The 23,968-nt window shown below is 42.4% G+C and overlaps 2 protein-coding genes across 2 annotated transcripts in view; one reads left to right on the forward strand and one right to left on the reverse strand.

Annotated features, from left to right (window-relative positions):
* Positions 1-12,244: 12,244 nt before the first annotated feature.
* On the forward strand, positions 12,245-15,080 carry SRP14 (signal recognition particle 14; the record flags this gene model as incomplete). The annotated part of the gene is made up of 5 exons (XM_079537113.1): positions 12,245-12,268; positions 12,517-12,589; positions 13,377-13,489; positions 14,641-14,673; positions 14,991-15,080. 5 exons carry the CDS (start codon positions 12,245-12,247, stop codon positions 15,078-15,080), a joined length of 333 nt encoding a protein of 110 aa, XP_079393239.1.
* Positions 15,081-17,042: 1,962 nt separating this feature from the next.
* The window catches only part of EIF2AK4 (eukaryotic translation initiation factor 2 alpha kinase 4), a gene marked incomplete at its 5' end in the record, with an annotated part of 32,336 nt that continues 25,410 nt past the window's right edge, over positions 17,043-23,968 (reverse strand). The window contains 8 exons of the mRNA XM_079537153.1: positions 17,043-17,180; positions 17,637-17,761; positions 18,839-18,883; positions 19,442-19,510; positions 20,154-20,251; positions 20,802-20,860; positions 22,402-22,514; positions 23,005-23,091. Of these exons, the coding sequence (XP_079393279.1) occupies positions 17,126-17,180; positions 17,637-17,761; positions 18,839-18,883; positions 19,442-19,510; positions 20,154-20,251; positions 20,802-20,860; positions 22,402-22,514; positions 23,005-23,091 (651 nt within the window). The 3' untranslated portion in view covers positions 17,043-17,125. The remainder of the gene's footprint in view (positions 17,181-17,636; positions 17,762-18,838; positions 18,884-19,441; positions 19,511-20,153; positions 20,252-20,801; positions 20,861-22,401; positions 22,515-23,004; positions 23,092-23,968) is intronic.

A 23,968-nucleotide genomic window follows, 5' to 3' on the forward strand; every position in this document is an offset into this window, starting at 1 on the left:
TAAAAATGCATGTTTTTACTATTGTAGACAAAATGTGTAAACATTTGACCCCTGGAAATATGATATATAGCTGAAGACAGTCTTTGAAAGTCCTGGAGTGTGTACATGCATTATAAATTCCTCCTTTCTCACAGGACCAGCGCAGTAGAAAAAAGGATAATCAGTTGTGTCTTCTGGTCTTCTCTCCTCCCCCCCTTCACCTCCTCCGTGCACCCCTCCTTTTCTGCCGTGGGATGTGCCAGCACTTGTCTTGGCAAAAGGCAGTCTTGGATCTCAAAGTGAAGAAACCTCCAGTACGTCTGTGACTAACTCAGCCTTCAGCAGGGCTCCTCTGCTCCCGCCCCAGCACACAGTGAGAGATGAGCGTGTCTCAGTATGCGCCAGGGAGGCACAGCAGAGGGGCATCTGCATGGCAAACATGTAATTCCTGCCCTCATAAATCGGTGCCATGTCAGAAGTAAAATGTGAAATGCACATACATGCATGTACCTCACAGGCAGATCATCACATGTGCCAGACACTACCTAAAAATAACAAGGCATTGCCATCCAGAATGGTTCTAATGGTCATGTTTTCAATGGGGAACTTCAATTAAGGAGTGCTTTGCTGGCAGTCTTGGAGACCAGGGTGCTTTTTCTGAAATCAGGACAGGTAAAATCAGCTGATCGTGGTGTAATTTCCACCCAACACCCACTGCTAAATGCACCGAGCTACTGTCTTGTTCGTTCTCCACATCCAGTCAATCTTTGGCTTTTCTAGAAAGATTGCAAGCAAAACTATCATTTGGCACTGGTGATGCCATGATACAGCAGTTCATTTTCCAAAGCAGCTACCAACCAACAGCCACATGGTAAAGCATGAGTTCTCCTTCAGTCCCCCTCAGCCTTGTCTGGATATCAGTTTTCAGTTGATGAAAAACTTCAGCTCTCCTCCCAGGACCGAAAAGGGTGATAATCAATGTCCTCATCATCACAGCTAAATTGTGCAGAGTAAACACACATGCTGTTCTTAGTTCATAAGCATCTAGAAAGTCCACGTTAAGAACTTGGGATAGAAAGGGACCTACTGGGTTTTCCACATCAGAAGGCAGTGCTAATTAACTGTGAAGTGCCATTCTGAGCTTGTTTTCTGCTTAACCATTAATAAATCTAGTAGAAAGTTTTAATACAAGCTGATTCTCGTGAGTCATACCACTTTGTTCTTGTTTTAAGTTCATGCTTCAATTTAAGCATTTAATTTGTTTTTCTGCTCTTGGTGTTTTTTCCACAGACATATTTAAAGACTCCTGTCACTGCTCACCTGTTTTCTTTGGTTTGTTGCTATATAAATCAGAGTTTTTCTATGATATTCTAACACTCTTCATTTCCCTGATCATTTGCTTTAGTCTGAATTATTGTAAATATGGGTGACAATAGTACATGCTGTTCTGAATTAGATTTTGGTACTGCTTTACATAATGGCAGTAATGCTTTTCTGATCGCTCAGAGTATCTTATCTAAAACATCCTGTTATTGCATTTACCTTTTCCGTGGCTGGCTTGGTTACCTGCAATGGATAAGTACGTCTTGATCATTCTTCACCACTGTCTTCCACATGTGTTCCTGTCTTTGCAGCAGGACTTCCTGTTATCTAGGTGTATGACCTTCTGCAGTGCAAATTTCTGAAGTCATTAGATTTTTTCCTGATATTATGCTCATCTTCTCTGTTGATGAGACTTCTCAACTTTGTGTCTTCATTAAATTTCATTAGCACACTCTTCATTTTTTAAACCTCCACCAGCCCTGCTTAAGATAAAGGATTAAAAGAGTCTCCTTAATTTTTGTTCCTGGTGGGAACCTCGTTCTTTAAGGTACAACAAAAGCTTTATGTTGAAACTCTTTTTTTTATCAATGATAGAAGCTACAGATCTGCCTTGCCTGTCAATGACTGCTGTGTGCTTTTCTTCAGTGCCAGAAAGGCAAGATCAAAGCAGGCTTCTGATTCAGAGAGCACAAGAGCATACTGTGATGCCATTGCCCTTGAGCAGAGCCAGGGGCAGGATAACTGGATGTACCTGGCCAAACAGCTGATATACATATGAAGAAGGACAGAAAAAGATTTCTGGTTCTTGTCCCTCTATCCCAAATGTGCTTTGTCCTGGGGCAATCCAGGAGCCATTATGGAGGGAAGTTTTACTGGAGTTCAGCAGTTTCTAGTTATGCCATTTACTGCAGAAGGGTTGGCACAGAAGAAGCAGCTACAAAACCACCCATCTGCAGTTTGTGTAGCAGTACATTGTCTTAGTCTGGTCAGCTCCAAGGGGGAATTCTCAGGGCTTTGAGAGCAGCCTTTCAAAACATTTAGAACAAACCCTAGACATTTGTAAAAACCACAGAGTGTACAGTTAATACACCCAGATGTGCTGTCAGCTCCACAGCACTGCACCAGAGTGGATGGAGTGTGTAAATCTTGGAAAGGTTAAAGCTGAGGGAACAGTGATACGCATAAAGACTTGTGTTCCTTCCAAAAAGAGGAGGGGGGCAAGGTGCTATCATTCAACATTAATCACTTACATCTCCAACCTGCCTAAATCCTCTGAAAAGAACCAGCAAAGAAAACACCAGCTGCTGTAGCTCCTACTCTTTTCTCAGTACCCTCCAGTCTCTCTCCCTCCTCCCTGCCTTCCCCAGACTGTTTATTTTTACTGCTTGTGAATAGCCAGGAACTTGCTCCCTGCAATAGGATCAGCTGAGAACAAGCTGCAGTCTGTACCTTCCCTGAAATCTTGGTTTCTTCCAGCAGCTTCCAATCAGCAACAAAACAGTGGAGTAAAGGAGGGAAAGTGATACACATCTTTTTTCTCACCCAGAGATGGGACTTTCATTCTGCATGCAGTGGGACTTCCCCAGCTCGCTCTCTGTCAGATTTCACTAGAGATTTTAAGCGTGCTTGGTTTATGAAAGAACACTGTCATCACTTAAACTGTGAGTGTTTTGGGAAAGCAACCATTGTTTTATAGAGGTGTGCCTCACTCCCACAATATCCCTGACTGACTGCACACTAACAGAAATAGCACCACAGCTCTCCCACCGGCAATGGCTGTTTCTTCTCAGGTTCCTCCAGTGCAAAAACAATTCTGTCTTGAATAGCAGAAGGACTCTCCCAAAGCTGGCAGTCACACTGCAGCTCGGGCCCTGGTATCAGAGAAATTGCTGCTTAACGTGGCGAAATCCTCCTGGGTGACAGCCAAGCACATGTGACAAAAGGGATAGTGAAGAACAGCAATTAGGAACAGAGAAGTGAATATTGAGGAGGAGAGAAAGGGAGAGGGGAAAGGAAGGGAAAAAAATGGAAGCCAAAAAGAAATTTAAATAAATCCTCAAAAAAAATTAGTATGTGGGATAACAGGAAAATAAAAGGATGAACGTGATCAGATCATTGATGGGAGGAACACCTTGCTCAGCTGGGTGGTAACAGCACCTTTTCTCTGGTGCCTGTCTGAAGCTACCTCCTGTAGCCTGAGCATGTGACAGCCAACACCTGTCCTGTGCTGCAGCCGCATCTCTAGGAGGATCACACTGTCCATCCTCAAGAAGCAAGATTTTGGAGAAGCCATGTTTGGAGTCTGGTCATCTGCAGAGCGAGGAAGCCCTTATTTACAGATATACAAAGATGCTAGTTTTCTCTAGACTCTTGTGTTTGGACAGTCCAAAGGCCAGCCTGACATTTACCATCCAGCAAACCAATTGTCATTGGATTCATACCCAGTGCTTCAACTCACACGCCCCTGACAGGCATGAAATACTACACCTGTCGCCACGGCGAATGGAGAAGCACTTGACTTCTGGAGAGGCGCATGTCCTGCGGCCCCAGCTGCAGTGTGCACTGGGAGGCTGCCTCGCCACTGCTGCATGCCTGGTGCAGAACTGCTAATCACTTTCAGATTGGAGCGGCTATTCGCTGCCAGGACTTCTCTGCCAAAAGATAACTGTATAATACTGATAATCAGGCGCCCTGTGAAGATAAAATGCCTGTTACTTGCCTCTAAATGAAGAGGATGACAGGATCCTTATTACGGCAAACAGTCTGTGCTAGGGAAAAAGCTGAGCCTTTTATTGAAAAGTAGCAAAAAAGTCTTATCTAGGCCTAGAAGTGCAGAAAGTGCAATTAATTAATTTGTTTCTGAAATCTGAGCTCTAGACACAATAGATAGCAATGAGTTATATATTGTAATTACAGGAAGGAGCAATCTATACTATAGCTTGTAGCTGAGTGCATAATGAGGAGAGAAAGATTGATGTTAAATGTGGTCAGATGACTAATACACCAGTAACAACCAAACTGGCTGGGCAAGAGCAACAGGCACCTGAAATAGCAATTGATATCTTGACGAATAATGATGCTGTTCTCTATCTTGATTATCTTCCTTTAGCCTGGTAACTAACTTGTCCTAATAGCACAGTGCACAACGCAGCATTCAGGACAGCAAGGATAGCTCCATGTGTAGCTGCTGTCATGCCCTTGCTTTGCCCATTACTCTTGATCCTCCCTCAAAAGCACTATGGGATGCTCCCAGGAAGCACACCGTAGATAAGGACGCACAAACACAAATGACAGGTGATGGCTGCCTTCTGAGAGAATTGTTCTAACCATACTCTTCCATCTTGTCTAGAAAAATGAAGAAGAAAAAGATAAAGGTTAGAGGAAAGCATAATTTGACTAGTAAACAATGCTAGGTAAAACTTTAGCATAGATGAAGAGAGGATTTTGGAAGAGACTTTATCTTTGTGATGTTCCCCATAAGGACTGAGAGCTTCCTCCTCCAGTGGAATTTTATCTCTTCTGCTATGTTCAGGTGACGATAAAATACTATTTGGTCATTGTAAGGTTTAAGCGTGGTAGACTTCCTACATTAGTATGTCTCACTGACTGAGGTCTATGCAAAAAATCAATGGTCTTGGCAGTTCAAATCCTGGAAATGTTCCTGCTCTTTGCTGGTACTGTAACGTAATAGTTTTTTTTTCTTTTCCTAGGGATAAAAAAAAAAAAAAAAAAAAAAAAAAAAAGGAAAAGAGAAAGAGAAAAAGGAAAAGAAAAAGAAAAAGAATCCACTGATGTGGAGGTTTCTGGCACACAGTTCTGAAAACGTACTGCACTACCTGAATGCCATATCATCAAATAATGCCATTCCTGAGCTTTGAAATCTGTACGACTTGTCACAGGTTTTTAAGGCTGTGGGCAATAACAAAGGGATTGCATTTATAGTACCTGCATTCTTTCTGAGAATTTCCTTGGCAGGGTTGTATTTAAGAATCTGTGATTGGTGATGGCTGAGCTACCTGCTACTGCAAGCAGGGATGACTCACTTGGTATTTCTATAGCCTGAGTGCTAACAAAGAGCCTGCTACTTTTAATCTCCCTGGGGCTCCTGTCTGCCGCTCAGTGTGTGTCTGAAGACAACATGTATTCAGGAAAACAGGGGGATGCTGAAATACAGGGAAAGGGATAGCAACAAACTCAAATTACTGTTTTCATACCTGCGTTTCCTGTTTTTGAGTAACTCCAGTTATAGTTACAATGCCTACTTTAATCTACTTTACAGAGCTATGCTCTGCAACCCTTAATCTCAGGAGATCCTTGTGAAAAGTAAGGCCAGTAAGTGAGGTAAGGTTTGGGTTTTGATAGGGATCACGAGAGCCAAGCTCCAGCATGGTAGCAAGGGATACTGTCTGAGAATGGAGATAGGAGGAGGAGAGCAGGAGAGCAAAGGAACATTGTGAACTGATAAAAATGGATTAGGGATTTGGCACTGAGCAGACTATTAGAGAAAGGTGGCATTGAAAAAGGCAGAGTGAAGGATCTCTGTTAGAGCAGTTCCTACTCAAATGAATGGACCACTACTGAAAATCGTTATCTCAAGACAGAGTTAAAACCATTGACTAGGAAAGATAGTACACTTTAAGTGTTGTAAAAAGGCATGAGTGACTCTTGCTGACTGTGATGTTCCAGAAATGCTGCACGTGGATCTCATTTTCTCTCTCATGGGAGGCAGGAGGAAGGACAAAAACTAGCAATATTCAGTCTGCTATTTCAGACCAGCTGGCAAGCTGTCCAGGCTGCTTGTATGGCAGAAATGCCTTCCAGTGCTCATTCCCTTATAATCCAGTGCCTCTGCCTCTTTTCTCTGCTGCCTCCTTTCCTCTGTCCAGGCAGGGCCACCAGGCGGGGGTGAGCCTGGGGCAGAGTGGGGAACAGGCAGACAGCTCATGAAGAAAACAGCTTTGCTATGCTTAGGTCCTGCAGTTTTTTTCTTTCCCCCTATTGTTAAATGGCATTGAATACCAGCAAAACAGGAAACTGCTGCCTCCAGCCTCTGACCTAGGGAGTGCAGCCTAGCTACTAGCTGCTGGAGTGGCCTCCCCACCACACTGTTCCTAGAAAGTATCTGGATATTTGGAGGAGCATTGGGGAAGATGAAAAATACAAGTAAAACTTGAATAAACAGGTAAACTTGGCAGGTCTTAAAAGAAGGGAGTCATACTGGAAGTATCTGGTTATGACAGTCAAAACTATCTCTGTTTACCCAACATGAGGGCTTGTGGAAATGAGAGCAATAGTGTCTCAGCCAATCTCTGTCACCTCACTCATCTGGTAGCTAACTTGATTATCTCTTTGTTGTGCTGTGCAGCTCTCACATCACGCATTCTCACACGGGCTGTGAAGAAAACACTTTTTTATAGGCACGGCAGTTCATGTTGTGATCCCTAAACCTCAGAAGTCCAGCCAGTTCTCATTTCTTTAGGCAGTCTCAGCAGAGATAGGAAATGGTGCTGGTGAGTTCATAGGTGATCCTCTTCTTCCCAAGAAAGCAACACCCACAGTGTCAAGAGAAATATGCTGCTCAGAGGCCTGTCCTTTTGAGAAGAGTGAGGGTGGAGGACAGCAAGGACCTTGTGTCTCCTTTTATAATGATTCATTCCCTTGTACTTTCTGATATCAAGGACAATGTCGTTCTCCTTAGTGACATTCTGTTGACCTAGAATTCCCATATTCCCATTGACTGATTTTTCTTTTTTTCCTCCTTGCCTTGCCTTTCAACATAGTGTGATATTCTTTCAACCTGTCTCTTAAATGTGTACATAGAAAAAAATATCCCATAACCTCACTGGGATTATCTGGTGGAAATTTTTCACAACTGCATTTCTGTGTTTCTTAAAGTAGGACACATCAACGTGAAAGAAATGATGCTCAACACAATCTCTGTCACCTCATTACTCTTGAGCTCCAGCTTAATTACCTCCCTGATGCTTTGCACAGCTCTTAACCAGACATTCGATGTCTGCTTAAAAATCTGCCGTACAAAATGAAGTGATGATTATATATCTTCTCTCTTCTGGGGAGATGAGCTGTGAGGTTTGGTAAATATCAATTCTAGTGCACCCAGAAGGTGCACCATATTGTACAGGCCTTCTCCTGCTCCACAGACAACTTGCTGGAGTTCACAGATGACTTACAAAGATCCGCAGAAATTCAAGGTCATATAATGAAACTCATTTAAAGATACTAGCAAAGTTTTAACCCTAGTAAAATTGTGGTTTATTGTTTACAGCTCTGAAGAGAGAAGTTATGCTAACAGCTACCAAATTCTGACGTCCTGTATTTCACTATGACTGTACTGACGTCAGTGAGACTGCAAGAGAGATAAATTTGATGGCTTATTTTCAGAAAGTCTTTGAGTTTCTTGTGTGAAAGTCAAAGTATGTGTATGAGATGTGCTTGAACTTCATGCAAATCTTCCTCCTGGTTCAAACGCAGGCCTGGGTCTGCCATTTCAGTACCTGCTATAGTATTCCAGTAATATTAAAAAAAATGTAAATGAGGTGCACGCTGAACATCACATCCCTAAGTATTGATAATATTCTTGCTTTTAGAGTATTAAATAAACAAGGTATAGCTGCCAAGTTATTATAATGTTGGCCGTGGAAAATGTGTGGCAAGTGTGGGACCATGTCCTGGTCATTTTGGCTTGCTTTACACAAGTGTCACATCTGCCTAGACTCCAAAGGGATGCCACTGTTGGGTCAGTACTTTGGCATGGCTGTGCCACGTGACACAGCGCTCTCAGCCGTGCAGCCTCCACCTGAGGCTGTGTAACCCCTCAGTGTGAGGCACGGCACAGCACAGCGGTTCTTTGCAGCCTGCAGGGGAGAGCTGTGGCCTGGCTGCATGCCTCACAGGCACGGCCTCCAGTACAGGTCCACTCACACCTCCCCAACCCTGCTCCCTGAAAACTATCAGTTTTCTCTGCCGTAACAATGTGATGCATTAGAGTTTTGAGAAATATTTCTAGTTCTATATATATTTATATATAAAATATATATATTTATATTTATAATATAAAATATATGATATATATATTAATATTTCTATATATATTTTCTTTCTGGAGGACATTTTGATAGCTATCTCAGGGTTAATTTTATTTCTGCTCAAGCAGCTGCTGTTGAATTTTGGCTGTAGAGAGCTTTTCCTTTATCCATTAATCTCAGATCTGGTGAAGCTAGGAGAGCACTGAGGTGTGCACCTCTGTTTTTACAGTGCTAATGACAGACTTGCAAGGAGAGTGTGTGTGTTTTGCTGGGGTTTTGCTGTAATGCTGATTCTTTTTCCTGTGCATGGTTATACTTGGACGTGGCGTGCTTAAACTTACACATCAAAGTGAATTACCAAAATGATCCACTTGTGAATTGTGGGTCATTATCTGTTATTAACTCATCTGGAGCAGTGTGGTGAGCAAACGGTAATTTATGGTATGTTATTACGTTTCTCCTCACTGTGGTGTGTTGCAGCTGACTTTGACTGTGTGACAGCCCCTAACGAGAAGTAACCTTTTCTAGGCTGTTCAAATAGGTCTTTGCCAACTTCTAATAAAGTCGATCAAGAATGCAATTTACTTTTGATAATCCTGTTTTTCCTCTTCCTGCTTCTCCCAGCACACTTAGCAGAGGAGAAGGTCTCACCTCCGCTTCTTTTCAGTACAAGCTTGCTTCCAGGAAAACTTGGAAGCACAGCAGCAACCTCCTCCAGTTCCCTGCCAGATTTCCTTCACGATTTAATGATTCAGGTGGCTTCATTTGCTAATTTTTTGCCAAAAAGAAAGAAAAAAAGTCAATCTCTACTGACACCATATAATAAAGTTGAGCAAACAGGAGGGCTGGTAGAAGCTTATTTTTATTGCCTGGCTCTAGTCACATGACAGATTGGGTTACAAAATACTAATGCCCCTGCCAACTCTGGAGATCCAGCCATTCCTCTTGCTACTGTTTTAATCCAACCCATCTTCTCTTTTTTATTTATTTATTTTTTTTCTGGGGGCAGAGGGCGAGGGAGAAGGTATTAAGCTGGGGCAGCAGATAAAGTGAAAAGCAAGTGTATTGTGATTGGGAGTATCCCTTTAGCTCCTTCAGTGTTTGTTCAGCACTTTTTCACCAGCTGAATAGCTTATTCCTTCCGAATGTTGGCAGCCTTTGGCAAAATTAAAGCAGTGTCAGCATTCCCCCGGTCCATCTCTTTTTTTGGAAAAGAATCGTTAAAAATATTCCATTTTCACCTTGTTTGCAAGTTGTGATGAAGGCTTCTCCCCTAATTAAATTGTGACATTCTGGCTTGAAAAATAGCTTCATGATTGGAAAGATAAGCTCACAAAAAAAAAAAAAAAAAAAAAAAAAAAAAAAAAAAAAAAAGACCCCAAAAACCTCTGCTGCACTTCTTTTGGAAACAAATTCAGCAATTCAGTGGAATTGCTGTTTTTATTATCAGTCTCAAAGGTTTTCAGATAAAAATTGCTGATAAAACAATACATTTGAAAAATGTAAACTTTATACAAGTCTCTCGAGTTCTATATCATAGCAGTAAAATCCCCTATTAAGAGGGAAGGCCTTTCAATTTGTACAAAAGCAATCTCAGTACATTGTGAACAGACAGGAGTCTGCCACACTTGCATAGCAATGATAGCTATGGCATGTGAACATCCATGAGTGCTTGTGTGGAGAACAGGAGATGGTAGAGTTCCTCTGCCTGTAATCTGTATTTTACGGGCACCAAGCAACGTTAAGAGGAACTGAACAATCAGAATGCTGGGTGCAAATTTCTCAGGTTGTTTCCTTTTTTTTCCCCATATCTTGGTACATTAACTATCATGAGACAAGGGCCTTCCAAAAACATGCATTCCTAAACCTTTCTCATGTTTTAAATGCATGCAGTAAGTTGCATGCTGGAAACACACATTAGTCTTCAATGAATTCTGAACAGTTGTTCCCGCCTTCTCTGTATTCCCATTGTCTGGAATGTGTGCTCTTTCCATTTGCGGTTTCTTTTTCTTGCTCCTCTGCTCTGAAATACTTACTCTCCTTCCTGAATTAGTAGTGTCTGTCTGTCTGAAGAAAAGTTCTGCTTCATAGAGGTTTTCCCTTCCTCCCTTCTCCCAGCATACACTGCTATCACAGCCTTTGGCACTACAAATTCCTGCAAAGAACTGTACAGCCCCTGATACGGTAGCTGCACTGCTACTGCTGCCTGGATAGCTAGGTTAAAATGGAAACAATTATGACAGCTCCCAACATCAGGTTGAGATTTTCATGCAAAATGGGGGAAAACTGTGCTCATCCCACAACATTAAATGTTTTTGTTGCATAAGATGAAGAGAGAGTAAACATGCATCTGCCCTCATCTTCAGGAGAGAGGAGCTGTGGTACAGGAAAGTGAGGAGACCGCACAAGAACTCACTGGTGCACAGAGGGGTCAGCATTCAGATGAGGGCTATAATCCCTGTGCTTCAGCTACAAGACCACCCTTCTTCTCTTTTGGCAAGCTGAGTGAAGCTTCTTTTGCCTTCCGGTTTCTGTGGCCATGGTAGTTTCCAAGGAGGAGTATGTTGCAATTGTTTTAGTTTTTCCATTTCTGTTTTGCTTTCACAAGCTGCCTATAAAAATCTGCAACACAACTGCATCATTCTCATTCAGGTCTCTCCTGAAAATCAAACCCTGACAACAACCTCTCCAATGAGGAGCTCGTTGTGCCTGCTCCCCAAACGGGCAGCACTGGAGGCAGCGCATCCCAGCAGCGACTCCTTGCAGTGGCTGCCTCGGCTCGCTGTGGATACAGGCTGCAGGGGCAGGAACCATCCCCATCTGAGCCCGGACAGGGCTTTGGCCTGTCCACGCCTCTGAGCACAGCATGGGTTGTGTCTCCTGAGAATGTCAGCTTCAGGAAGACTTAAGCAAAATAAGCTCCTCACAGGTGAATTTGTATGTATGAAACCTTCCCTTCTCAGCTGTCACACGTGGAAAAACACGACGAGGATAAGGCCATCCACGGTGAGGGAACGGCAGCGCTGGACGCGCGCACTTGCCGGGCCGCCGTGAGAACGGAGTTCCCGTACGGGCGACTGCGGCGGTGCCGTGACGGCTGCTGCGCAACGCCGGCTGTGCGCGATCATAGCGCCCTCTGCTGCCTCGCGGTTTGTCTGCAAGAAGACAGCGAGCGACTGCCGACACCAGAGCGGACGTTTTGGGGACGGGACTCCGGTTCTAAACTGCTTGTTTGCTGTACTTTTAATGTATTGGGTAACGACCCCCCCGAGGATGACCACGCGAGGAGGCACGGCGGCCCTCCCGCAGCACCGCCGGGTGCAGGGATCAGCGCCCGCTGCCGGGGCCGAGCAGCCACCCGCGCATCTCCTTTCTATCCGTCTGCAGGGAATTCCTTCCACATCTGTGGCCGTGGGGAGGGACGACAAATCGCCTTTCCGCGGGAGGAGAGCTGCGAGGCCCGAGACCGCGCGCTGCCTTAGACCGCCGCTCACCGTCGCCCCAGCCCGCGGCTCTCCCCCTAGGGTCGGCCGTTCGCATGGCCCGCTCCGGCAGCGCCACGCCAGCAGGCCGAGGCGCGAGCAGCCGAAGCACCGCCCGTCGCAGCGCCACAGAGGCCGTGCCGGGGCGTGGCGGCGGCGGCGCGTGGCTGACGTGGCGCTCCCCTCGACGGGGCGGGGCCTCGCGAGGCGGTCGGCGCCGGCCCCGCCCCCCGTGCGCGAGACGCCGGGCCCGCTCGGTCTCTCCCGCGGCGGGAGGGAAGGGTGGGGTGCGCGTGGCTCCGCCTCGCGCCGCGCATGCGCTTCTGAACGCGTGCGTGCGTGCGTGAGTGAGTGAGCGGGCGAGCGAGCGCTGCGCTTCCGGCCCGGCTGCGCGGCGTGGAGCTGAGCGGGGCGATGGTGCTGCTGGAGAGCGAGCAGGTGGGGCCGCGCCGCGTAGCCGCACGGTCGGGGCTTCGGGGCCCGGCGCTCGGGACTCCGGCCGGTCACCGGCCGCGCGAGGCGTCCCCGTGAAGCGTCCCCGTGACGGCCGTGGCGGGAGGAGGCCGGGCGGGACCCCGGGACGCGCCAGGCCCGGCCCCCCCCGGTCGGGGCTGTGCGCGCGGCTCCGGGCGAGCGGGCCGGCGGCGGAATCCGCAGCCAGGCGGTGTGGTGTGCTTGTGTTGCAGTTCCTCACGGAGCTGACGAGACTCTTCCAGAAGTGCAGGACTTCGGGGAGCGTTTTCATAACGCTGAAGAAATGTAAGTGTTCGGTGTGGCGGCGGCGGCGTGAAGAGGTGCCGGTTTAAATCGGTGCTGCGTTAGGAGGTGTGGGCGTCTTCAGGGCGTCTGGCGAGAGCGGCACGGCGCACGCCGACGGAGCCGATACCCTGCGGCTGTGTTTCGAGCTGCGGGCAACGTGGGGGCTTTCTGGTTGTTAGACGCTAATTGGAAGCTCTTAGGCTTCTGGAAACGGAGAATTAAAACGTTCTTAACCTTTCTTAACTTTCTCGATAGTTATTGGTGGGTTCCAATTGGATGTGAGAGGAAAATTCCGTGCTGTGAGGACAGCGGGTGGTTGGAGTGACCTCCTCAGGGCTGTGGTGGGTCTTCCAGCTCTGGAGACCTTGCAGGTTCGGCACGGCGAGGTGGTGGCAGCTCGAGGGGCCCTGCTCCCACGAGAAGGGTGGGCAGGCTGTGATCTGAGATTCCTCCCCGTCTGGGCCGTGCTGTTTCTGCAATTGGTACCTGGGGCCGTAGTTTAAATCACGTTTGAAGCCTGGTGCTGCTGAAATAAGCAGCCCATACAGCGTGTCTGTAGGAGAGCTTGCATATTTTTCTTGGCTTTCTTTTCAGGCAGAACCAGTTTATGTGGTGGACCATTCTGCAATTGCAGAGGGAGGGATCTGAAAAATTTTCATTCATTTGAGGCTGTTCTAAATTTCAAGGTGTTTTACTGATCTCATGAGCAATTTTTAGCATCTCAGGTCAGCAGGCATCGCATGATTTTAGTGAAATGTGAATAAACATTCTCTATTTGCCAATACAGATGATGGTCGAACAAAACCAGTTCCACGCAAAGGCCACGTAGAAAGTTTTGAGCCAGCAGACAATAAGTGTCTTCTAAGAGCTACTGATGGAAAGAAGAAAATCAGCACAGTGGTGAGTGACAGCTCTGTGTTAGAATGATGAGCAGCCCTACTTGGCTTTTATGCAACACTCCCGTATTTAAGTGAAGCTGCCTTAAGTGGATTGCACGAGAACTGCCCCCTTTGTTCTACATGGAAGTAACTGAAGGCACAGCTGACATTGGGATGCCAAAACGTTACACTTACTAAGCATATTACAGATAGGATAGTTTAGTTGTACTTTCTTTACCAGATTTTGCTTCAAAATGGTATTGCTGAGCAAGCAGGAAAGGACTGTGTCTGTTTTCCACAACCTTGGGTGTTGAGGGAGGGAGGGGAAACTGCTTCTAGAGAGATGAGGATGGTGTGGGCAGAAAGCCACGGGACAGTGATGGAACCTGCAGGGTGAGAAAAATGCCATGGCTCCAGGGAGAAAGGTCCTACAGTCAAGCTTAGGTGATGGAGGCAGCTTCTTATAGAGCTTGATGGAATTAACAAAGGTAGGCCTGGCATTACTGTAGCAGACAGAAATAGGGAAATGTTCTTTGACTGAAATAGTAGAAAAAGGATTCTTGTTTCTTGTCAAGGATATGTGGTATGGGGCAGACACTTTAAAGCCTCAATCTTACTTAGTGTGCCTAGGTTTCTTTGTTTGTTTAAATTACCCCCTCCCTCATTTACAGAGCTTCTTGTATTTCAGGAAATGTTAACTTTTGAAGTTGGGGACCTGATGTGTTTATTTTGAATAAGAGATTGGGGAAGGCTTTAGCTGACTTTAAATGTCCTCTGTGATGTAATCTAAAAAAAAAAGCATTAATTTTAGAAATAATTGAGAGAATCTGGGCTATAGCATTTCATTCCAGGATTTGTGTTTCCACCTACAATTAAAGCGTGGCCTCATAGTAGAAGCAAATATTCTTTACTAGAATGTTTCTTCACCTCTTTCCTATGTGAAAATGAGTGGATTTGGGAAGGACAGCCTTCCGAGGATTGCTTTAATCTAATTAGGAGTGTTTTCAGTTTTCTATGTCAGTGAAGTATTATGGCATGTCAGTACTGCCTATGTGTATATGTACATATACGTGATGTTGTGAAAAGAGATAGCTACTGGTGGGTGAATATATACTGATAGCTTGTAATAGAAGCCAGTGCTCTCTTGGTTAACCTCTGGTATTACTTTTGTAGGTGAGCTCAAAGGAAGTAAATAAATTCCAGATGGTAAGTTTTGCAAGCCTTCTATTTTCCTTTTCTGTAGGTATTGGGGAGTAGGCAGTAGGAGCAATGGAGAGCTGGGGCCAGGTTGGTTCAGCACTGAACTGACATACAGATTAATCTCAGACTGCACACATCCATCCATGTAAAACAATTCCGTGGTTTTATCTAACTTTCTACAGTGGATTAGAAACAAGTTTCCCAGGGTAGTAGAGGAAGGCTGTCTGTAACTGAGAAAATGAAGATATACATCCATGAACAGTATGTAAACTAGTATATACTTGAAGTATCTCTTCTTTTAATGGTTCTAATTATTGTTTCAGGCGTATTCTAATTTGCTGAGAGCTAACATGGATGGCTTGAAGAAAAAGGACAAGAAAAGCAAAAACAAGAAGAGTAAAGCAACGCAGTGATGGACAGTGTCCTACCATCACTGTAATAGACTTGACCCTTGCTCAAAGCAAAGTCCATTTCTTTTTGAGTTACCACTTGTCTTTGGCTTTTCTTTTCCAGCAGGATACTGGGATGTGATCAGTACTTTTGTTTAAATTGAAAGGCAGAAGGTGCTTTCTGTGGATTGTTGTATGGCAGGAGTATTTACAAGATTTTACCAAAATAGCTTTACGCTCGTCTGCCAACTAGTTTTGTACTTATACTGCTGTATGTTTTGTATTATACAAGTGGGCAGTGCAAAACCCATCTAGGGAATAACAGGTGAAGAGTAATGCACAGCACCATGAGCAAAGTGAGACTGGAACAGGAGTCTTGGTGACAGATGCCCAGTTTTATAGATAAGCCGCAGTAATACCAGGGAAAGCAGGTGCCAACCTATTACCAGGAACAGCAGCTTTCCTGTTTGTCTTATTTTGAGGGACTTGTTTACACGATGCAGTACAGATGTCTGTAAGGCAGCCAGAATGTGTTTGAGCTCCCACAGAGCTTAGCAGCTGTGCCTTTTCTCCATGCTGACCCAGCTGTGCTGAGCCTGGCTTGGGGCGGGGAGGGCAGGGCAGGATACTGCATCATGGTTCCTTCAGGCATAGCTTAAGAATGCTTATGTCACCTGAGCGTTTGTTTTTTAAGGCTTCATCCTTCAACATATTCAGGGATCTGGATTTCCCCATTTTCACATCGTAAAGTAACTCCTTCATATGAGCAGATGTAAAAGATGAATACTTACTTGTTCCTATTAAACACAATGAGAAATGGATTTAGTTGTAATGACTGATGTGACTTGTCTGGTGAATGGCTAGGAATTATCCCATTATCTGTGACTTTAGGACCAGTACTGCCAGAGTTACTTTATGTTGCTGTTGCAACATGTTCTCAGAGGTTTTTGGGCTGGTTTGTCATTGACCTTACATCTTTATATGTTCTAATTTCACCCTCCTTGTCGCTGTGAGAAAAAGGCAGAAGTAGGTGGGTATTTCTTAATGCACCGAGCCTGCAGTGCTGAGGACAATCGTTTGTTTTAAGAGAAAGAAGCAGGAACAAGTTACTTAAACACCAGTGTATGTCCAGACATAGATTGCCTTTTTTGCATATTCACTCTGGTATATGGAGATTGATGTGACATATAATGCATTATATACAGCAACTAAGGCTGTTACTCATCCTTACATTTATTCAGCTTATTTTTCCTGATGTGTTGGTAGTGCAGCTTAGTTTTAAATACACACACTAGTAATTCGAAACAGCACTGACTGGGAAGCTGTAGCTTCAAAAAGAAATTAAGATTCCTTTAATCATTATGTCTTCAAAGGCTTTCTTCATGTGGATTCTAAACTTAAGTTTGCTAGTTCAAAACTTCTGTTATGCTTCTAAGTATGTCAGGTTTCTCTGAAGTCTTACTTTCAGGACCTTCAGGTTTAAAATAAGTTTTTCTGCATAGGGTTTAAGTTCTGTCTCCCATGAAGCAGCTGTTTGTTTTGAATGGGAAAGTGTGGGGGCAGGATGGATGTAGGCAGCCAGGCTTGCACAATTCAGCTTCGTATGTTTTATGAATTCAGCTACTATGTTTTACAGAAAGATTTAAGATGAATTAAAAAAAAAAAACAAAACTTTCTAATACATATTTCAAAAAGGCTCAGTAGCCAAACCTTTTATTACCCAAAAGTTCTTCATCAAAAGTCATTTACAGTGGAAGATAATCATATTCTCTAATCCTTGAACTGAGATTCTCATTTCAGCATTGTTGCATAAGGACATAAATGGCATTCTAAGCTGAATTTAAGTAAATCATTTTACACTTACACAGCTGCTAATTTCCATTGTAAGGGAGCACGAATTACACAGTAATACATATCTCTGGCTGTAGTCAGACTGCTTCTTTAATACCTATAAAACATTTATTTCCATTTCTTGGAATAAATTTACAGCTTATATTACAAATGAAATTCCTTTGTGGAAAACACTGTTGTCTGTTAGTAAGAGCATCCCATAAAAGATGCTCTGAGCACTAAAACAAAACCTTGCATTCATCTCGGTAACTGTACAGGATGAGCACAGGAACCCTGCAAAGGAAACAAAAATAATCTTTTTAAATTTGTGTCAGATTCCAATTGTATTCTTTCAAAACAGGAGGAACTCAGAAGTCCCACCCACAAGGAAAGAGGGTCACAGTGCACTTGTGGAAACAAGTAGTGGAAACATACTTGAACATATTTGTATTTCCTATTCAGTCGTTTGAAGAAAGCAACAAAATAAATAAATGAATGCAGTTTAGAATTTCTTGAAAAGGCTTACGAAGCGTAGAATTTAGATTACCTGAAGTGAGGATTAGATGGTGTTAATCCCTCATTTTGTTTCATGTTAGCCAAAAATAGCACTTAAAGAAACAGGCCTGAATATTTCTTTTTTGTACTTGGGGAGAGGGAAAGGGGAGAACAAATGAAGAGCAGCTTATTAGCTGAAGCTGAAATGCAGAAATTGATGGGATATTTCATGTACCTTTAAGAACCTAGATTTACCTCTTCTCCATTTTGATACTGTAAATTTCATCACAGATTGCTTGCAAGTATGAACATCTCTGTTTTGGCCATCGTGACATCAGTTGTCTCACAGTAGCATCAAAGGCATGTCTGGCTCCATCAAACTAAGGAATAAAATGACAAGAAACTGTAGTATTCTCTAGTGAAGGAAGTGCTTCTCTTGGAAGGATTCAGTGTTCTGAACAGTGTAATGTCAATTCTCCTTAATCAAACAGGGTATTAAAAGGATTTAAATGTAATTCATGCAAACACATGCTACTTGCCTTTATTATTTAAGAAAAGGTGTTAAGAATGAGGCTTTTCAGTGATTGCTTAAGAAAGACAGTTCAGCAAACAAAGAAGCTCTATCCTTTTAGCATTGCTGGATGGAACATGAGAATTTTAGCATAAGGGCAGTGAAAATTGAATGATACAAGCTGATCATGTGCCTGTTCCCTTTTTTGAAGCGAGAGATGATAAACTATCTCCGTGTTTTGGAAGACTGGGTGAAAGAGGTATTTTAAAATGTTCTCATGTTTCACTGAAGTCTGATGACCGCGTGAGCACTGCTTCAGAGCAGAGCAGCGTTGTGGGAGGTGTTAAAAGGAGTACTAGATCTACATCCTTCTATAGGCAGGATGTAATTTGTATTTTTGGGGAAGATGGAGAGGTCTCCAACTGTAGTTAAGAACTTCTGACTTCAAAGCCACTGCTTTGTCTACAGCATTCTTTTTTCCTAATCAAATAGCTTCTGAATTGTTAAAGGGGCCTATATAATACTTATACATCTGTTTTTCTTGGCTTTACTAAGAAAAGAAGTTTCAGCTGCTGTACTCCTATCAACTGCCTCTGTGTTTTGGGTCCTCCTTCATTAACAGCTTCAAGAAAGAAACAACTTTGCTGAGACTGCAAGTTAAAACTTACTTGTTTTGGAAAACACACAACAAGTTTGGATTTCAGATAACTTCTGGGAAAAAAATCCATAGCTTTGGATTAGGATCTCATAATGGTGTCTTGTGTAACTTAGGCATTTCCCAAAAAGGTTTTTCTAGCCTCAGTTAAGCTCTCTGGGTAGAAAATTGCTTTCAGGTTTTAAAACCTAATTCAAATTCCTCAAAGGAGAAAAACTACAACAGGCAAATTGTACGTTCATCTAACCTACACTTCCACTAGAGTTTCAACTACAATACTTAATTGCTTACCTCTAATAATAAGAAGTGTATCAGAGTTTCTTTTGGCAGATCTACCTGCAGCAATATCAAGAAATCAAATATTTAACATTTCTATCATCGGTTTGCCAACTGGAGATGAGCTGCAGTAAGGGGAGTCACTTTTTCAATTCCAAAGAAGCACTCATGCTGACAGTGCTAGGAATATACAAAGCATTTAAAATAAACTGGTAAAGAGAGATTCCATTATGGAATGTTCCATATAGGTGCAGGCAAATAGGAAGTACTTTTTTCTTGAAAAGCATACAGCAAAGTCTGAAAGCCGTATACAACAGCTGGATCAGTTTAACTGTAAGAACAAATCTGGCAGGAACAAGTTACTAAATTACCACAACAGGATAAGTACAGCTTAAGACTTTACAACTAAGTACTTGTTCCATTTTGGTGTGTACAATTGGACAGTACAAACAGTCTGAGATACTTCTCAAGGATTAAAGATGCACAACGTGGCCAAGAGTTTCTTTGGTTAATTTGCTGTCCCTAATGCAAGGCTTGTAGTAGCAATTTCTTCCAGACTGCATCATTGAATTCAATTACAGATTTGAAATTAATTCAAGCTTTTGCCAAAATACTTACTGCCAAAATCTCAATTTCACTTGTTTTCTGTTGCAAGCTAGAAACAAATGTCTGCAGTCTTGTTTGCACCTGTCAACAAAAGATGGCCAAAAGTAATTCACTGCTTTTGTGACCCAGGTTGAGAACAACTGTTCTCTGTTTCATAGATTATGAGAACAGAAGAGGCTGCTTCTAGCACGAGATGCAGAACTACACATTTAAACTAAAATTCACCGTCAGTATCACTTTCAGTAACATCCACAACAAACCTTGATAAGTAGACAGGAAGGAGACTAGGGCTGAACAATCTTGCTGTAATGATACAGATTTGGTAGTAGCAGTACTGTACTAAAGCAGACTGGCCTGCACATTAGGTTGTGAAGCCTGGTATATGAAGTTACAAGCTGCCTTTCTGGCTATTAGGTGAGAACCTATGACTGCAGGGCACAGCACAGTATGGCTCGCTCTTCTTAATACTTACATACATCAAGTATCTATACGTACACAGCTATATAGCTAGCAAGCAAGCTACGATAATTTTGCAAAGGTAGCATTTTATAGAAATAGTTGTAGCCTTACATTAATATTGTCTTCTGTACTCTAATATCTTGCAGCCACTAACCCTAAGTAAGCAAACTGATAATTGTATTGTCACATCGTGCAATCTTTTTACATTACGATAATACTGTATTTCAGAGGCTTAATTCTTTATACTTATTGGGCACACCTGTACCTGAATTTCTTGGCGACGTCTGGCACTGGCAGATAACTTCTCAGGAGCTATAACACTGACATTAGGCACTACAAGAGTTCCATGCGACTCAAATGCACCTAAAATGTAGAGTTTTACATTATATTCTCTCATAATAGGAAAAAAAAGTAACAAGAAACAGAAAATTTACCAATAAGCTTAACATGTAGTGCAGGATTTAAAAAGCTGCTAAAAAGTACAGTTAATCAAGCCCATTGGAGGTGAAATAAGCATATAAGTTCTCAAAATGCATGCCTATGACTGTGAAAGGCTGGCTGGCGTGAATAAAAATTTGATATCTTATGTCAAGAAAGTGCTGTACTAAAAAGTTCCAAATGGCTTACAGAATTTATAAAAGAACTTAGTATACACAGTATCAAAAAAGGAAAGCTATTATAAGATTGAAGAAACGATTTAATGCACAGACCCAGGAGAAAGTTTGTTTTAATTCACTTTGAAATGTGTTTGAGAGTAGGGGGAAGTGTTTCTGAGAAGATGCACTGCTAGAAAACGTGTCCCTCTGCTGACCTTGGTAATACTTGCAGAATGTATGATCCAGCAAGATCTTCTAACAGAACTCAACACAAAGAGAAATCATTTTCAGTGATTTATTAAGTGGTGAATAAATACCTGAACTATTAGCGAATGATCCCTTTTGGTTTGGTACTGAGAGGTTATCTGAGGTTTCTCTGAAAGTTAACAAGGACAGTTAAGGAAACAAATTAACAATAATGAAGGCATGCTCTGATAACACATGGTTTCAGGCTGTGGTTCATGCACACTTATTTCATTCCAACAGATAAATTTATGTTTTGTTCTGCAACAGACAGGAACTCATACAGGATTACATTAGCAAATTTGATGCATCAGGCCCAGCAAACGACAAACGATTGTACTGCTATTGTATTGGACTATTGCTTGTCAACAGCACAGCAACCTTTGTGTTAACTTTAGCTACAAACAGCTGTGCTGCCCATGATTCAAGAGTGATTTAGATCCTAATGCTAGAATATATTAAGAAAATTTTGTCTCTAAATCGTTAACTTAATCAACTCACAGATTTCTGAGAGTTGATACTGGTGATACCAGAATACCAAAGCAGTATTTACACTTGAGATCTTACAAATCAATATAAACTTTTGATTATTTGGATCCATTTACTTTGACAGTACTACTAGGATTGTAATTGTTGCATTTTTATTATTACCAAATATGATTTTTTCTCTGTATTCTGCTCCCAGGATCTAAAGGTAGTCTTTAGAAAGTATGCTTTTCTTTCACAGCATGAAAGAATATATAGATCCTACAGATCTGCCACAAAACACATGAGAACGAGGTTAGTTGCAAAATGCCACAACTGGCAGAGGCCAGATAAAGGAAGAATGAGGAGGTGGGCAGCAGATGTCATCCACCTGTGCACAACGTTTTTGAGTTACGCATTTCATAGCTTAAAGATTTTCTTTACTGTTAATTCAGAAACATTATGGATATCCAATCTGTTGGCTTATTCATATAAACTAGAATTCAGACGCTCTTCCTGCTATCACTACCGTATTTACATACACATGTACATATATGTAATACAAATGTATAAATCAGTGTTCCAGCATATATTTTATAAAGTCTATGTGTAACAGCTCTACTGCTTGTGCACAGCAGTGTAACTGTTGCCTTCCCTGTGATTTCTGCATTGCTGTTCAGCACAACAAAGAGTAATTTCAGCAAAGACACACAGTCCTGCTGCACACCCTGAGTCTTTGCCAGGTGTTACTTTCACGTGTGCCAGTCAAGGTGTGCAGTTGTGCTGGAGTCACACATTCATTTTTACCCTATTAGTGCTGCCTCAAAATGAGAGGGACCTGCTGCTTAAATTCTTCGATTACAGAGTGCATGAATGTAAATCACTTCTAGTCAGTAATGGGAACTTGCAGGCAGTCCTGCCATACAAACGATACTGCTGTTTTGGTTGCATTTGAGCTGGATGGATACATACATAGTCTTCTAATTTGAGAAGCACTAACCATGTGTCAGTATAACAGCTTCTAGGGAAATCAGTCTCTTAATAATAAAATTCTGTAGCTAAGCCTTTTGCTTTCTTTTCCCCTCAAAAAGAAATCAGTAAAGCTCATGTTCTATATTGAGTACTACCAAGGTTTAACTGAGTACATAATTATTTAATTAAGAAAACCATATTTATGTCTTTACTTTGCGAATAATTTTTTTTACTTACCTACTACATCTTTCATCACAGATTTTAGTTTTCAATTTCTGGACCAGGTGATCTACTAAGTCGGATTCAAAAATCCTTTTCTCCGTCTGTCTGTCTTTCTCAAAGGATTTCACCTATGATGTATTTCAGTGAGTCTTAACATTGTTTCTTAAAACAGCATATGAATAAATGTCTCAAGACCAAACTGGGTTATTCACCTATTAAAGGTGAAGCAGTCAAATGGAAGAAGCTGTCATCATTAGCAATCAATCACTGTCCATTAAATCTTTGATTTCTATATATTTTCAACCAACTAATCCACATTCCCAAAGCTTAAACTATCTCATCTACTTTTATCTCATATGTGATAGATGACATTGAACAAAATGGTTCAGAGGTGCAGATACCATATTAATAAGAGCTTATTAGGTTTGGGGCTTTTCCTTTTTTTTTTTTTTTTTTTAAACATTCTAGTACTTAGCAGCCGAATCTACATTTACTTGAATTCCATCTACTGAAATATTTGATAGAAAAATGAAATGTTCATGATCCTAAGAAATAAAAAATACAGAACGGATTTATCAACCTGAAACACTACTGAATGTCCTGTGATACCACGCTTACCTTTACATGACTTCCTTCTTTGTCTGATACAAGAGCTACGTATGTAATCCCAGAACATCTGCAATACTCCTGCAGTTCTTCCTGGGACTGAAATAGGAAAAGGGAAAGAGGAATGGGATGCAAATTTAACAAATTTAAACTGATCACTTAAATAATCAGTTTCCCATCTTCTGTTATAGTAACTTTATATGCAGCAGTTACATTCAATATGAAAAGTTCGGAGCGAGGAAGACTTTACTAACAAGTCCAGGAGATGAAACTTAATTTTGCATGGATACATTCACCTAACATTCTCTAAGAATCAAAATTTAAGTGTATACTCTAGGCAAAATGTAAGTCTAAGCCCTGCAGTCCCAGTTCCTTCACAGAACGTTGGTTGGATCCACTTTCTGGGCAAGGCATGCTCACCAGCACAACACCTCTCCCAGCTATCCAGCCCTTTCAGCAAGGCTGCTCTGAAGTAAATGACTGTTTCCTCTTTGCCATCTGTTCTCCAAAAGGAATCATTAGTAATAGAAGATAAGTGAAATGCAGTCCAGTCTCCTTTCAGCATAGGTAAAGATGCAAGGATGTACGTCTGCAACGTACAGCTGCCTTCACTGTAGACTATAAATGCCTTTAATGCGTTTCAACAGATTTAGAAGATAACTGGAACCAACCAAGGTCTATTTGGAGATCCATTCTGTTAGGGTGGCACCTTCAGGTCACCTCCTTCATTGCCTTCACTGGTACAAAATATGCTTAAATGAGGCCAGTTAGCTCTCATTTAATTTATTCTGTGACTTTCCCCCTTCATTCCAATACACCTTGGACTCTACAATCAGTTTATAATCAGGGAAGGTCACTTAATTCCACTGTGCTCTGAGGAGTTCTACACATTTTTAAAAGGTCTGGTAGCTGAAGAGCATGCAAGGACAGTGAGAAATCTACCCAAATAGCAACCTGCATTCTCAGTTTTCTGAAT

This window comes from Tetrao urogallus (genome assembly GCF_951394365.1).
Source record: "Tetrao urogallus genome assembly, chromosome: 6".
NCBI lineage: Eukaryota > Metazoa > Chordata > Aves > Galliformes > Phasianidae > Tetrao > Tetrao urogallus.